Source organism: Helianthus annuus, chromosome 12, assembly GCF_002127325.2.
Source record: "Helianthus annuus cultivar XRQ/B chromosome 12, HanXRQr2.0-SUNRISE, whole genome shotgun sequence".
In the NCBI taxonomy this organism is placed as follows: Eukaryota; Viridiplantae; Streptophyta; class Magnoliopsida; order Asterales; family Asteraceae; genus Helianthus; species Helianthus annuus.
The window spans coordinates 7,132,218-7,147,015 of NC_035444.2; the positions used below are offsets into that span (position 1 = coordinate 7,132,218).

The 14,798-nt window shown below is 38.7% G+C and overlaps 3 protein-coding genes across 5 annotated transcripts; all 3 read right to left on the reverse strand.

The window, feature by feature from the left end:
• Window positions 1–6: 6 nt before the first annotated feature.
• LOC118484771 (heat shock 70 kDa protein-like) lies at window positions 7–986 on the reverse strand (the record flags this gene model as incomplete). The annotated part of the gene is made up of 1 exon (XM_035980750.1): window positions 7–986. A coding segment is annotated over exon 1 (759 nt), but the record flags the coding sequence as incomplete, so codon positions are not given.
• A 4,314-nt stretch (window positions 987–5,300) lies between these two features.
• On the reverse strand, window positions 5,301–6,641 carry LOC110893970. The gene has a single exon (XM_022141135.2). It carries the CDS (start codon window positions 6,639–6,641, stop codon window positions 5,301–5,303), a length of 1,341 nt encoding a protein of 446 aa, XP_021996827.2.
• A 1,347-nt stretch (window positions 6,642–7,988) lies between these two features.
• On the reverse strand, window positions 7,989–14,487 carry LOC110893969 (autophagy-related protein 11). Of its 3 annotated transcripts, none has more exons than XM_022141134.2 (7): window positions 14,264–14,440; window positions 13,866–13,919; window positions 12,620–13,689; window positions 10,567–12,007; window positions 9,651–9,868; window positions 9,014–9,224; window positions 7,989–8,557 (listed from the first exon to the last, which is right to left on the reverse strand). In XM_022141134.2, the coding sequence occupies exons 3-7, from the start codon at window positions 13,567–13,569 to the stop codon at window positions 8,240–8,242; spliced, it is 3,138 nt and encodes a 1,045-aa protein (XP_021996826.1). In that variant the 5' UTR covers window positions 13,570–13,689; window positions 13,866–13,919; window positions 14,264–14,440; the 3' UTR covers window positions 7,989–8,239. The 3 variants fall into 3 exon arrangements, with proteins under 3 accessions (XP_021996826.1, XP_021996825.1, XP_021996824.1); XM_022141133.2 differs by lacking the exon at window positions 14,264–14,440 and adding an exon at window positions 14,014–14,177; XM_022141132.2 differs by lacking the exon at window positions 13,866–13,919 and having other exon boundaries at window positions 14,264–14,487.
• Between the last annotated feature and the right edge of the window lie 311 nt (window positions 14,488–14,798).

A 14,798-nucleotide genomic window follows, 5' to 3' on the forward strand; every position in this document is an offset into this window, starting at 1 on the left:
CTTATGCTTCCTTCTAAACTCCGTCACAAAATGATTCACCAACCGGTTATCAAAATCCTCCCCACCCAAATGAGTATCACCCGCGGTCGATTTCACTTCGAAAATCCCCTCTTCGATCGTCAAAATCGACACATCAAACGTCCCCCCACCCAAATCGAAAATCAAAACATTTTGCTCGCCTTTTCGCGACATCTTCTTATCCAATCCGTACGCAATAGCGGCCGCGGTTGGCTCATTAATGATTCTCATCACGTTAAGCCCCGAAATCGCCCCCGCGTCTTTCGTGGCTTGACGCTGAGAATCATTAAAATAAGCGGGAACGGTCACCACGGCGTTTTTAATACTCTGTCCTAAAAACGCCTCGGCCGTTTCCCTCATCTTAACTAACACCATCGACGAAATCTCCTCCGGCGCAAACTCTTTCTCCTCTCCCTTATAATTCACACGAATCATCGGTTTATCGCCCGGGCCTGCCACGACTTTAAACGGCCATAACTTCATGTCACTTTGAACCGAAGGGTCAGTGAACCGTCTACCAATCAACCGTTTCGCGTCGAAAACGGTGTTTTGGGGGTTCATCGCCACCTGATTCTTTGCGGCGTCACCGATCAACCGTTCGGTATCGGTGAACGCGACGTACGAAGGGGTGGTTCGGTTGCCTTGATCGTTTGGAATGATCTCCACACGGTCGTTTAGCCATACGCCTACGCAACTGTAGGTTGTGCCGAGATCGATTCCGATTGCTTTATCTTGTTTAGCAGCCATTAAAGAACTGAAAAAGGTTCGAATTCAGATCAAAGGTTCAAAGGTTTTATCTTTTTTTACAGAAAATTTGTGGGTTTGTTGTTGTTTTTCGATTTCAGTTGGAAAATTTCAGATGGGTTGTGTTGAAATTGGGGTCTTGAAATTTATAGTGATGATCAAGATTCAAGAAGATTAAGTAAGAAGGGTACGAGAATACGAGATTGTTCTGGATAAGGCGGGAAAGATAAGTGAATTGACGAAATTGCCCTTTAGTGTGTGGATGTATTGGGTAGGGGTGCAAACGTGTTGAGCCGAGCCCGAGCTTGACCAAGCTCGAGCTCGATTAACTTATGAGAGCTCGGGCTCGAGCTTGGCTCGATTCGAGCTTTGTTTTCAAAGCTCGAGCTCGGCTCTCTTGTATTTTCTCAAACGCGAGCTCAACTCGTCTATTATCTATAAATTAGCATATTAAATAAAGATAATATAAATAATAGACTTTTTAGGCTCGTGAGCTCGATAAGTGAAGCTCGGGCTCGTTTACTAAATAAGCTTATTTTTAGGTTTGATGTCGGCTTGTAAACAAGTTTAAATAAGCTCGGCTCGAGTCGGCTCGTTTACACTAAGGCTCAATAAGGCTTGACGAGGCTGACGAGCTTCACATGCGAGGCTCGAGCTCGATAAACAAGCGAGCTTTGTTTTTGGCTCAAGCTCGGCTTGAACTCAATAAGGTTTGGCTTGTTTCGAGCTTTTTCTTAAGCCGATCTCGAGTAGCTCGCGAGCCGTGTTTGCACTCCTAGTGTTGGGTAACTTGTGTAGGGGTATTATTGGGAGTTTATGTGGTTTGGATGTGAGTTGGATTTGGGGAAGGTTAAACCGAGATGGTTCTGGAGGTTGGTGGACATAAATGCCCTTTTGCTGACGTGGATATTATTAAGGGGCCGGGGGTAGTTTAGGGTTTTAGAAGAGATGGAAAAATCTAGTGAAGGAGCGAAGGTGGCAAGGTTGCTTTGTGGGTTTTTGGTACACGTGGAAGGGTCTCAGGAAAATATCTACAATCGTTTGAAACACATTTTCATGTTATTTTAATTTAATTTAATCCTTCTAAAGAATTGGCTACTAGATGACATGCCCAATATTAAAGTGAGTTAAGTTCCTGTAAAAATAAAGTTATCGTACGAAACGTACGAAGTGAAAGAAAGTCAAAAAAGTGGCGGTGGCATTTTGGTAATTATTAGCAACTTCAAAATTACTCTAGTAGAGTAATTTTGAACTTCTGTAGGGTAATTTTGTAAAAGTTCAAGTAGAGTAATTTTGGTCGTGTAGGGTAATTATCAAAATTGTAGGGTAATTATCAAAATTACACTAAACCCCCCCCCCCACCCCCCAAAAACCTAAACCCCCCCCCCCCCCCCAAAAAAAAACCTAAACCCCCCCCACCCCCCAAAAACCTAAAAAAACCTAACCCCCCCCCCCACCCCCCAAAAACCTAAAAAAACCTAACCCCCCCCCCCACCCCCCAAAAACCTAAAAAAACCTAAACCCCCCCCCCCCCCCAACCCAAACTAAAAGCTAAAAACTAAACCATAAAGCTAAACCCCATAACTAAATGCTAACAAAATTACTCTACAAGACATTTCCCAAAATTACCCTACAGAAGTCAAAATTACTCTACTAGAGTAATTTGATAATTACCCTACATTTCCTAAAATTACTCTACAGATGCTCAAAATTACTCTACAGAAGTCAAAATTACTCTACCAGAGTAATTTGATAATTACCCTACATTTCCTAAAATTACTCTACAGATGCTCAAAATTACCCTACAGAAGTCAAAATTACTCTACCAGAGTAATTTGGAAGTTGCTCATAATTACCAAAATGACACCGCCACTTTTTGCTTTTTCCCTCAATGCGTACGTTTCGTACGTTAATTTTGTTTTTATTTGATCCTTTACCTATTAAAGAATGTGTATATTGGTATTGTATCCCGTTTCCATAGTTTAGGTTGGTCTTATCGGTTTCTTTTTCTTAAGGATGAGATATATGACATATGTGTTTATGACTTGAGCACATTATGTGTGTTTATTGTATAACGTTTTTCTATGACCTTAAGTGGTTATCTCGAGTTTGGTTTTTCAAGATGTGTTATGTACTTATTACGATTAGCTTCTATCAGTTTGTGATACCTTGTTTATACCTGAGATTCCTTGTTTACTACATCTTGGTATATGTTGATGACATCATTATTACTTTAGTAAGGACACCTAGCATCTCCTTGTCGTGAAATCATAGCGGAGATTGAAACTAGAGGGGGGGGGGGGGGAAGAGAGAAATTGATTGTTTGAAGGGGGGATGGAACACTTGGTAGTAACCTCAACCATTGGATATCTACAACACAACCACTATTTTAGAGAATTGAGGACACCTCTAATGGCAATCCGTCATCTTATTCTTGTTTGACAAGAATATTTAGTTACAGTACGTACCGTAATTTTCAGGAAACTTACAATGAAAGACACCGAGGATTAGACCAATGCTCAACCGGGTGGAGACTAATCCGATCTTCACAAGCCTTAATCCTTTAGTAAATCTGTAAAACTAACAACACCGTGAGCTTGTTACGAGAAAGAGAGTGGGGGTTCTTCTCGTAATCACTCTCTAACGTGAGAATAAGTATTGTTATTTCTAGAGAGAAAGTACAAGTGTAGAGTGAGAGCAAGAGATGCAAGATGGATTTCACCTTGGAGAAGTGTGGTATTTATAGCCGAGAGGTTGGAGAAGGAATGGACGAGGCGTTATTGTCAAGGAATATCCGTTTGGTCTCCTCTACCATAACAATTAGTGTCCGCATATGTGGGAGTACATCTGCAGGCTCTGATTGGTCACACGTCGCTTTCTGGATGTACTTGCTATCTCGCCCGTGGTCAACCGTTAGTGGAGGTGTAAGTACGTGTGAACTGGCGTCGTGTGATTGGCCAACCGTCGCTATCGCCTATACCTCCTGTTCCCTGCACAATAGGCGTTTAGTGGAGATCCCCTGGTACAGTGCTGGTGGACGGTGATTGGTTGCCAGTCACTTTCGCTTTGTACTATTTGTCTTCTCCGTGCTGGCATAGTACCACGCGGCGGGTGGTTTATTATGAAGATGCTAATGAACTCTAATACCAAATAAACCGTATGCAACTAGAGAACTCTTGTAATACTTTCAAGATGTCTCCAAACTAAACAAGCAGGTTTTTTATAAAAGCAATAAAGACATGATATGTTAACATTCCTGGCTATATGTGATACGCGTTTAAATAATATAAAAAGATACAAAAACAAAACTGATATGACTATATAAAAAAACCGCTTTATGAATGAATTAATGTGATGTTAATATAAACTGCAAGTAACAAATACATGATTATATACAAGTATGAAGCTTATACTAAAAACATTACCCTAACATAATCAAGTCACTAGAACAACTCACTTTCCTCATGTTAAAGAGATCAACATCTCGGTTCCTTGACTTTGTGTTGATAAAAAGCAGTTAGCAAAGACTCGTTTTTTGTCACATGTCAAACGTTGCCATAAACAAGAAATAAGAATCCTGTACTTGGTAAGTTATGTCGTAGCGCAACATAGTCATGATTGATTATGAAGGCAGTCAAATCCAGAGATCCCATATTGCCTGCGTCCATGAATATCAACAACCATTGTTAGCCATACTAATGAGTTAACGAACATATAGGTAGGGATGTTAAACGGGTCAGGTTCGTGGGTTCAACATGGACTAGACACGAGTCGTCACAAGTTCACACATGCATGACCCGTGTAATCTGATTTATTACTTTTTTTTTGTACTTTTTTACATATTAATACTCTAAAATTACAAATTTACAGCCAAAGATACAAATGCATATAGCATAATTATATATATATTGTTAGTGAAGGATGATGAATAGTAATTTTAATTTTGTAATAATATATAGCTTTTTCTTATTTTTTATTTTAATAACATATTTTTAATTATTTTTCCTTTTTTAAAACCATATATTTCCTATACCGTTTTTTTAATAATTCCCTTTTCTTTTTTAGAACGTATATTATCGATTTGTTTGATACTTCTTTAATATTATACGTTTATAACTTTTTCTTAAAACTTAAGTACGTAGTTATGATTGATTTTTTCCCGGACATTCCGTTATAAGTTTTGTTAAAAACGAAATTATACTTATAATAAAGTATTTATTTGATATCATAAAATAGTACGATGATAATGGTTTAGCTTTTTAAACAAAATGCTTTATTTTCAAATCATGTTTGTTTTACATTATCATTTGTTCGGTTTCGCCGCAACGCGCGAAGACAAAAAAACTAGTTACTTTTAACCTATAAACTTGATTCTCCTTTCTTGTTTAAGTCATGACATAAAGCACAATTTTATAAAATAGAACGGGTCAACCCACAAACCCGTCAGGGTGAAGGGTGAACACGACCCATTTAGCTAAACATTTTCATGGGTTCAACCCAACACTGTTTAGACTAGACTCAAACTCGCAACTTTTGTGTTAGGTTCTTGTCGTGCATAAATAAACACAATATACCTCTCTAAGCAGAAGCATGGGTAGGTCGTAGTTCGAAGAAGACTCGTTGACCTTTGTATTTGTATTTCTACTTCTAATTTCAGCTTGTATCGAATCAAGTTTCGCATTAATCTCGTACAACAGTCTCAACTCACGTCCCTCTCTCGAGGTAACCCCTTCGTGTCGTACATTTTGTTCTGCAGTAGTCTCAGTTTCACCATTAGTTATCTCACTTGTCATGTTAGGCTGAACCAACGCCAAATGACAGTCAACGTCAATACCATCTCCAAGCGAAATCACCTTTCGGTTCTTGTGTTTCGGAGGTAACGGCTTTTTCAAACTAGTCAACTTTTTCGCCTTTTCGTCATCTTTATAACATGATTTTATAGGTAACTGAGGCAAAGAAGGCACCCTTCTGACTTTTTTATCATCTTTACTATGGGGTGATCCTTCTACTTGTGGGACTTCAAACACGTCAAACACGCTTCGCGAACGAGCATTTGAAGATATCTTATCATCCGTTAACTTTTGGGAAGATTGCGCAAGATCCAGCTCGTTAAGTTTCATAGGAATCGAAGAACATCTTGAAGTAGTAGCAAACGTTGGGCCGATATATTGATCACCCGCCACTTGTTCTACTACTTTATCTAATTCCCGAATCTGCTCCAAGTACGAACTAATATCCACGGATGACGAAAACGCTGTTTTCAAACCGAACTCAACGTTTTGATTATGATCATCGTCGCGTGTACTTTCGTCCACTATTTTTGCAATCATGTCAGAATCTTCGGTTATGGACCGATCCCTTTCTAGCAGACCCTTCTTTAGATTAGGCAATGTAAAACGTCTTGGAGGCGTTGCAGCGCTTGTTTCCCCTACTAAACTCCCGTTCTTTTGCGATAAATTATCGGGGACTTTAACGTCCCCTACTAAACTCCCGTTTCGTTGCAATAAATTCTCCGGAAATTTAATTTCATGCACTCCAATATCATCATATCCTAAGCTTAAAAGTCGGTATCTATACGCTTGAACTTGGTAATCTAACGCGGCGATTTCCATTTCTTTTTGGTACATAATTTCTTCGAACGTTTCCATGGATTCTTCGGCGTAATTCATTTTCTCTTCCGCTAGTCTTTTGTATTGTTCGGCTTCCATTTTCACGGCAGCCTTTTCTCCTTGAAGACGAAGGATCATCGACATTGCTTCACTAGCCGCCGTGGCAGCAGCCTCTCGTTCCACGTCTAACTCATGGTAAAGTTTCTGGAGAAGGCGTTGTTGTGCACAAAGCGCGTCTTTCAAACTTTTACTGCTCGATTCCACCGCCATTGTTGGATCCGAATTCATCCTGTTATTATTTTATGTTTATCCAAATTTCAAATCTTGTCACAAACATATGGTATGCATTTTAAACAATCTACCTGATCGCGCACCAATCGAAAGGCCCGAAAGTAATATAACAATCAATCAATGTAGGTTGGAGAAAAAGAAAAACAAGGGTGATCAATCAATCAATCAATCAGTCAGTCAATCGCGTGATCGAAACGAAAGATCAAAGAACCTTAAAATTGTTTTTTGTTGTTTGATTGAATGATCAAAAGCCAACCCCCATGGATCATGGATCATGGGTATGGCTTTTGATTTTCACCTTATTATAAAAGAGTTTTTTTTTTTTTGTTTGTTTTAATATTTGAACATGTAACAATTTGAAATTCTTTGCCCTTGTTTTTCTTAAATCTTGCATAAAACAAATGGTAAAATTTTGGGAATGAAGATTTGGGAATTTTGTGTGGTGGGTTGTGGGGTTGAGAGTGGTTGTAGTTCATGTTAATAACAACGGTTGGGGTCGTTAGTTGTTTGTTATTTTTCCGTTATTTTCTCAAACAACATTGATTCTATGTTTGAATTTTAGGATTGCAACATCAGCAAGTTTTTTATGTTCGACAAAACATTCAGTAGCGGAGCTTGAACGAAAAATTAGTGAGGACCGGACTCTCAAAATCCAAATCAGTAGGGGCCGGATTCTTAAAAAAACAATATTACACTACAAAAAAAAATTCGGAATTTCTTTTTTGTAAAAGTAACACTATGAGCGAAAAATTGGGAGGGGCAGTGCTCCCCTAGGTAAAGAAAACCTAATAAAACTTTATTCAAACCGAATAAAACAGCAAACATAAAAACCATCAAACAAGTTCAAGTTAAGTTGATTTTACTTCTAGTTTGTCATTTTTGATACAATATACGCTAGGGATGAGCAAATACCGATACCGTCCCGATCCCAAAAAATACCGATCCCGAATTTTGTGTAAACTTGGTACCGATACCGATACCGAAATATGTCGGTACGGTACAGTATCGGTATTTTGAGGGTAAAATTCGGTATTTTACCGATACCGAAAATGCCAAAAAGTGGATACCTTTTCCGATACCGAAAAAATTCGGGATCGAGATGGGGATGGGATCGGGACGGTTATTTATACCACTTGCTCATCCCTAATATACGCCTTGAGAGACCGAAAAAGTTTAAAGGTTGTGGACAAACTGTCGAACCCTAGACCTACGATGTTGAGATAACGACTGGGGTTACTCAGGTGGCTGAGCTCGACTCGACTCGACTCGTTTACAGCTCTAAACCCAAGTTTTGACCCGACTGCATGTTTCAATGCCTACACAATCTTTGTTAGAATCAGCATAACGCCGGTTCCGATTTTTCAACAAGATAATATACAAAGTTCTTTTACATGATCAAGAGTTAATATATACAACTGAGCATGTTATGATCATCATCATTCATCAACTGTACATAACGGAACCGAACCAAATTCAACGAACCAACTTTCTGAATCTTCCATTAGTATTATCAAGTATGTACACTTGCCCCGCTCGGTTTCCTAATTCTTCCATCATATCTTACCGAGTTTTCACGATCAGGAAGCAGCAGTAGGTGAATGAATAGCGGTATCTGGTATCATGGCTACCGTCACCACAAAATACTCGCACCCAACGGGCAAACCGTACGGGACCGGAGATGATTTTACGGTTTGTCTCTCGATATGCACAATCTGACCCACGATGTGGGTGGGTTGGTGTGGAAGATGGTCGGTGAATAAGGCAACCGACTCGGAAGAAAGATAGTAATGAGTGCAGTTTCGGTTTATTGCCTCGTAGTGTCCTGCTTCATTAAGTACAAATGCGGCAATCTCGTGAAGCTCCAAACGACCGAACGTTATCTTCTCCTTGTTCACCTGAGATGCATATTATTAGTCGTTCCCGAATTAAATATAGAGTAAAATGCCATTTTCGTCCTTGAGGTTTGGCCAGTTTTACGACTTTTGTCCAAATGTTTGCCTTTCCTCGTCTTGATCCAAAAGGTCCGGCTCCTTAACTTCATCCATTTTTCTCCGTTAAGTCAGGGGTATTTTCGTCTTTTTTGAATACTTGCACATTATGTTAAATGCTTGTACATAAAGTGAAAAAGACGGAATTGCCCTTTTAAGTTAACAAAAACGACAAAAATACCCCTGACTTAACGGAGAAAAATGGATGGAGTTAACAAGCTGGATGAAAATAGCAAGATTTCAAACCTTTTGGATCCAGATGCGAAAAAAACAAACCTTTGAACGAAAGTCGCAAAAATGGCCAAACCCCAGGGACGAAAATGGCCTTTTACTCTTAAATATATTATTTGTAGTTAATTAAACCTGTTTTTCGGATTGAAGCTTCATGTACAAAGCGTTGACCAAGTCTTTCTTTTCTTCCAACTCCTTTGTAAGTTGTTCATGTGATGCCTCCGTCTTTGTGTACCGATCAATCAGCTCGGCCCGTTGCCTCGTCAAAACACCGACTTTTTCAGCGAGCACCCGAACACATTCCCGGAACTCGTTTATTCCATCATCCCCGTCATTTGCAGAACTAAACACGGTCCATATTGATTATTATTCAGTCAATTTCTAACTTAGGTAACATATGTTCAATATAAACGATAAGAGTAAAGTACATGGATGGTCCCTCTGGTTTACCAAAATTGAGGATTTGGTCCCTAGCTTTCCAAAAGTACACGGATGGTCCCTGTAGTTTGCACTTTGTAGCGCATTTAGTCCCCAACCAACAAATCTAAAGGTTTTAGCATGTCTAAGTTAGAGACTAAATGTGTTACAAAATGCAAATCACAGGGACCATCCATGTACTTTTGGAAAAAGCAGGGGACTAAATGTGTTACAAAGTGCAAACCACATGGACCATCTGTGTATTTTTGGTAAGCTAGGGACCATCTGTGTACTTTACTCTATACGATACCATGAAATTCTTAAAGTAGATATTGAAAATGTGAGAAGTTACTTGGCGAGAGCTTGAGCTAAGACGCGCAATGAGTCAGCAAAACTGGCCACACCACTTGACGAAACGCACGTTTTTAGCCTTTCGAAAAGGCTGCGGATTTTGATAGCGGACGCGCGTAACGTACTATATTCAGACGCTCTACGGTCTGCTGCACATAGATGAGTTTGAGCCTCTTCTCTCGCTTCGTGTAGACAATTCTCTAAGTGAGCGCAATTCATCTGTACCACAATAAAAATTAATATATAAACATTAACTTATTATTGGACCCTACGAGCATGTTTTGACCCGATTATTAGATATTGCATAATCGCTTCCAAGCGCACATCCAAACACCTAAGGCTGCAAACGAACCGAACAAACACGAACAAGACCTTGTTCATGTTCGTTTGTTAAGGAATATATGTGTTCACGAACTGTTCATGAACACTTACCGAACGAGATTTTATGTTAGTGTTTGTTCGTTAAGGAAATTTAACGTGTGCGTGTTCCTTTTTAATTTTAGGCAAAGAACGCAAACTAACATTCATGAACACAAACGAAAACAAAACAAGCGTTCATGAACAGAATATATAATAAACTGATACTTATTAAATATATTATTTGTCGGCATTTTGAAGTAATTAAATAAAACATAAAAACTAATGAACTACCAAACACAAACAACATAAACAAACACGTTACCGAACATTCACGAACATAAATGACCGAACACGGCCACTGTTCATGTTCGTTCATTTAACTAAACGAACAACATGTGTTCGTTTATTTATTAAACGAACGAACACAAACAAACATCCCGCCAAACAGTTCATGAACTGTTCGCTGAACTTTCAGTTCGTTTGCAGCCCTTGAAACACCCCCTAACACCATATGTTCAAGTATAAAGTTGAGCTTAAAGAAACACAAAATACGGAACCTGAGATTCTTCTAGAAGATTCCGACTGATTTCCAGCTCATCACCCAGCCTCGTAACCTCCTCCATCGCAGCTCGAAGCTTCGTTTCGGTTTCGTTTAGCTGATTTGATTTCTCCGTAAGCAAATTCTGCAACTCTGCGACAAGATCGCTAGCTTTGACCTGGTCATCGGAGGTCAAACTTTTCGTACTGGGCGGCATGTAATCAGCGGTTGAACTTGTGGCCAACACCATAGCATCCTTTTCGTCTTTTTCATCGCGGTTCGGTTCCACCATCGATGAATCCAAATTAGCGTTCATCGTTCCCGATGAATCGATACCTCCCGATTTCAAAAGTAACGAACTTGAAGCGTAAGAAGCTTCATCCATAGGCTCCGATAACGGATCTTTATTAAGTTTTTGGTCTAAAGAATACTGATCCGACAGCCGGTTTTCAAGCTCTTTAATTCGCTTCTCATACGCTTCACACTGCATATGTTTGACTTTCAACACATTGACCAAATGTTTCTCGTGTTCGTCTTTCAAACGCAACGCTTCAGCAGTCTTTTCGGCAGAATTCTTTAGCGCGTTTCCCACTTCACTGTCTTCAAATTCGGTTTCTGGCGAAAACGAACAAAGAATCGCTATCGTCGAAGCAAGTTCGGCTTTTAGTTTTGCATTTTCGACTTCCAATTTACTCGTCCCCGCAATCTCCACCAATTCCGAAGCATCAACAAAATCGTTATCGTTTTCCGTACCGCTTTCCGAACTTACTTCGACATCTTGCGACATCGAAGACAGGCTCTTCTTAAACGAAAGTCCCACTAAATGCTCAGGGGCAAAACGGTCCAAATCGGATATATCGATATCGAGTAAATTCGTATCAAACGGAGCTACATTAACATCACAAGTGTTAGGTGTATCGTATAACCCCATCGACGCTAATATATCTCGAGGTATAAACAAACTATTGACTTTCAAAAACTCTTCTCGTCTTCTTATTTCCGATTCCCGTTTGGTCGCAAGTCGTTCCGCTAACTGGCCCGCCATTCCCATATAAAGTTTCATCGACGCTTTTCTCCGTACTATTTCCGCAAGACACGCTCGATACGCAGGCCCGATTCCACGAACAACTTTCAAATGCTCAAATTGATCGTTTTGGCGTTTTAGTGCTTCGGTGAAAAGGGAAAACTTGTACCTTACGTCTTTGATTGTGTACTGAATATACGCGATCTTTTGCATGTATTTGTGAACGAATGTATTCATTTCGGTTTTTTTGTTCTTGCAGAAGGTTAAGAGGTTCGAAATGGCCCGCTCACAAGCTTGCATTTTGGGGATATAACTTTTGTCGTGACCCTCGTACATCGGGCCTAATGCTGACACTGCATCGTGTGGTCGGAGAGAATTGGAGAGTTGACTCGTCAAACAGTCGTCCACGAGTTTCTTCACCAAGCCAACATCTTTGCTGCATTAATGTATATTATCAGATAAACATAAATCCAACCCCCCCCCCCCCCCTCCTCTACATATATAAAGTTGCAACATTTTTATTTGATCATAACAATTTAGTACTGTAATTTAGGGCTGCAAACAAACCGACGTGAACCGATCAGCGGGAAGTTCGTTTGTGTTCGTTCGTTTAATAAATGAGCGAACACGAACAAGAAAATTCGTTCGTTTAGTTAAATAAACGAACATGAACAAAGGCCGCACACATTCATTTATGTTCGTGAACATTCGGTAACGTGTTCGTTTGTGTTCGATAGTTCACTAGTGTTTTTAGTTTTTATATTTTATATAAATACGTCAAAATTCCGATAAAGAAAATATTTAATAAGTATGAGTGTATTATATATTTTGTTCATGAACGCTTGTTTGTGTTATCTGTTTCTATTTGTGCTCATGAGCATTTGTTTGCGTTCGTTGCCTAAAATTAACAAACGAACACAAACATAAAATCTTGTTCGGTAAGTGTTCATGAACAGTTCGTGAACACATATATTTCCTTAACAAACGAACACGAACAAGTCGTTCGGTTTGTTTGCAGCCCTAAATCTACTTGTACGATAAAACTAACCTCAAAGCTTGCAATATACTTTTCTGCTCATCAATATGGTGTTCATGCTCCTTAACCGCTCGTTCCAAATCTCTACTAAGGATCGAAGCCTTACTAGAAAACAAATGCTCGGTGCTTCGTTTTAATTCTCCGAATTCCTGCTTAAACTCTCCGACTTTACTTTCGAACTGCCGGTGAGAATTACCGCAATCATCCACCATTTTTTGCAAATTATCTTCTTTCACAAAATCCAACAAACACCTACGCTCGGCAGTCTGTAACACGGGTATAAGTTTAATCGACCGAAGCCGCTCTAAATCCCGCCCGAAATTCACCAAAAGATTCGAATGAGTCCGTTGTTGCTGCGAATAACACTTCACGAAATCCGTGTAGTTTTGGTGGATCATCTTATAGAAATGGTCCAAATTACCCCTGGCAATCTCTAACGCCTTTTCTTGCACCCTTTGCTCTCTCGCGAGCCGGTTACATGCTTCGTATTTTGCAACCGTACGTCGGTAAATTGCGTCTCCGAGTTGGTAATGGTACCGAAACTGTCTCTCGTATGACGGTAACGCCTTTAACGCTGGGTCGGGAGCTTCGTCTAACGGATGTGGATCGTGTGACGATGACGATGGTCGTCGAGGGTCGGGATAGTTGTTGTTTTCGGATAATTGAACTTCTTCGGGTTCAGGTGGAGTCGAATTACTTCGCATTTTTGATTTATTAAATAAGAAAATTTCACCGTCATCGGATGGGAGTTTGTATGCAGAGAGTGGATTTTGAGATTCTAATTTCATATCTAGATACAACAGAAGCTGATCGGTTAACCGAATCGCGGAAACGGATTCTAAATACTGTTGGATTGATTCAACAACGGTGTATTCATCGCAATCGAGCTCGAAAGAATGCCCGTTTTCGGCTATATGAACTAAAAGCTTCCCCCTTTGTATCACATTTCCACTTGAACTCATCTTTATGAACCCTAAAATCCCCAATCAGCCCAAGATATACAGAGATACAAAAAGGGAAAAGACCACTTTACCCTCGACCGATTCGATCAAATCCAGCTACCTTCTCACCATCACCAAAATCTGCAAAAAAAAAAAAAAAAAAAAAAAAAAAAAAAAAAAAAAAATCAGTTCATACTTCAAACCACAACAAACCCTAAATTCATCATCAACAATTAAAGTCATCTAATTTCAGAAACTAAGAAAAAAACCCAATAAAATTCATCATCAACAAAACCCTAATACTAAACAACACCCACCATTAAAATCCATCCAAGATTCATGAAACCCACCAAGATTCTGTCGGTTTAAACCTAAAATCATCCAAATCAAGACTCAAAACATCAAAAAGGTAAGATTTTTAACCAAATTAAAGATTACCCAGAAAGGAAAACGAAGTATACTTACATATAGTTTATATACACACACACTAAACTTCAAAAAGGGACAATCAAATGACGTAAAATCAAAGAGAAAAATCAAGAATATGTGAGATTTCTTCTAACAATTTGGGTAAGAAAGAACAAGATTAGAACAAGATGATCAAGAACCATTGGTCTTCTAATAAAATATTCAAAGATTCAATGAAGATATAAAAATGTGATTTGTTTGATTAATTTATTAATTATTAAAATTAAAATAATAATAAAAGATAAACCTTTGTGAGATGAGTGCACCACAAGGCACTGGTTCTGACTTCTGTTCTTCCTTCACAATTAGAGATTTGGGGAAGAACAAGAAATTGTAATTTAGCAGGCTATATGAGTGTATGTATAGGTGTATATGTGTGTGTATATAAGTTGATGGTGGTATGATTTTATGGCCGTTTGTTGATGTGTTTGTTGTATGTTATTAATTTTTTAGGTTTGGATGATGATGGAGACCATGTAGAGTTCTATCATGATTGTGTTTTAGTTTATCATTTATCACACTTTCTTTAATTGATTGTGATTTTTTTTCAATATATATGGCATTAGATTTCAATTGATTTGAAGTTTACTTGATTATGATATATAGTTTTTATTTTATTTTATTTTTGTTTTTTTTTGTCTCTAAATGACAAAATATTTATGTTTGCAAGAACCAAATTGGTTTATTATTTTTTTTTGATAAAATGTTATAAATATATTTTACTTTGATGGTTTATAATTTTTTTGATAAAATGACATAAATATATTTTACTTTGATGATTT

Bases quoted from the DNA above. Each gene is read 5' to 3' on its own strand.
- LOC110893970 (XM_022141135.2), bottom strand. From the start codon at position 6,641: ATGGCGGTGGAATCGAGCAGTAAAAGTTTGAAAGACGCGCTTTGTGCA.
- LOC110893969 (XM_022141132.2), bottom strand. From the start codon at position 13,569: ATGAGTTCAAGTGGAAATGTGATACAAAGGGGGAAGCTTTTAGTTCAT. The intron at 12,008-12,619 runs GTTAGTTTTATC...ACATTAATGCAG, and splicing joins AGTATATTGCAAGCTTTGAG to CAAAGATGTTGGCTTGGTGA. The intron at 8,558-9,013 runs GTTTAATTAACT...TATGCATCTCAG, and splicing joins AGCTTCAATCCGAAAAACAG to GTGAACAAGGAGAAGATAAC.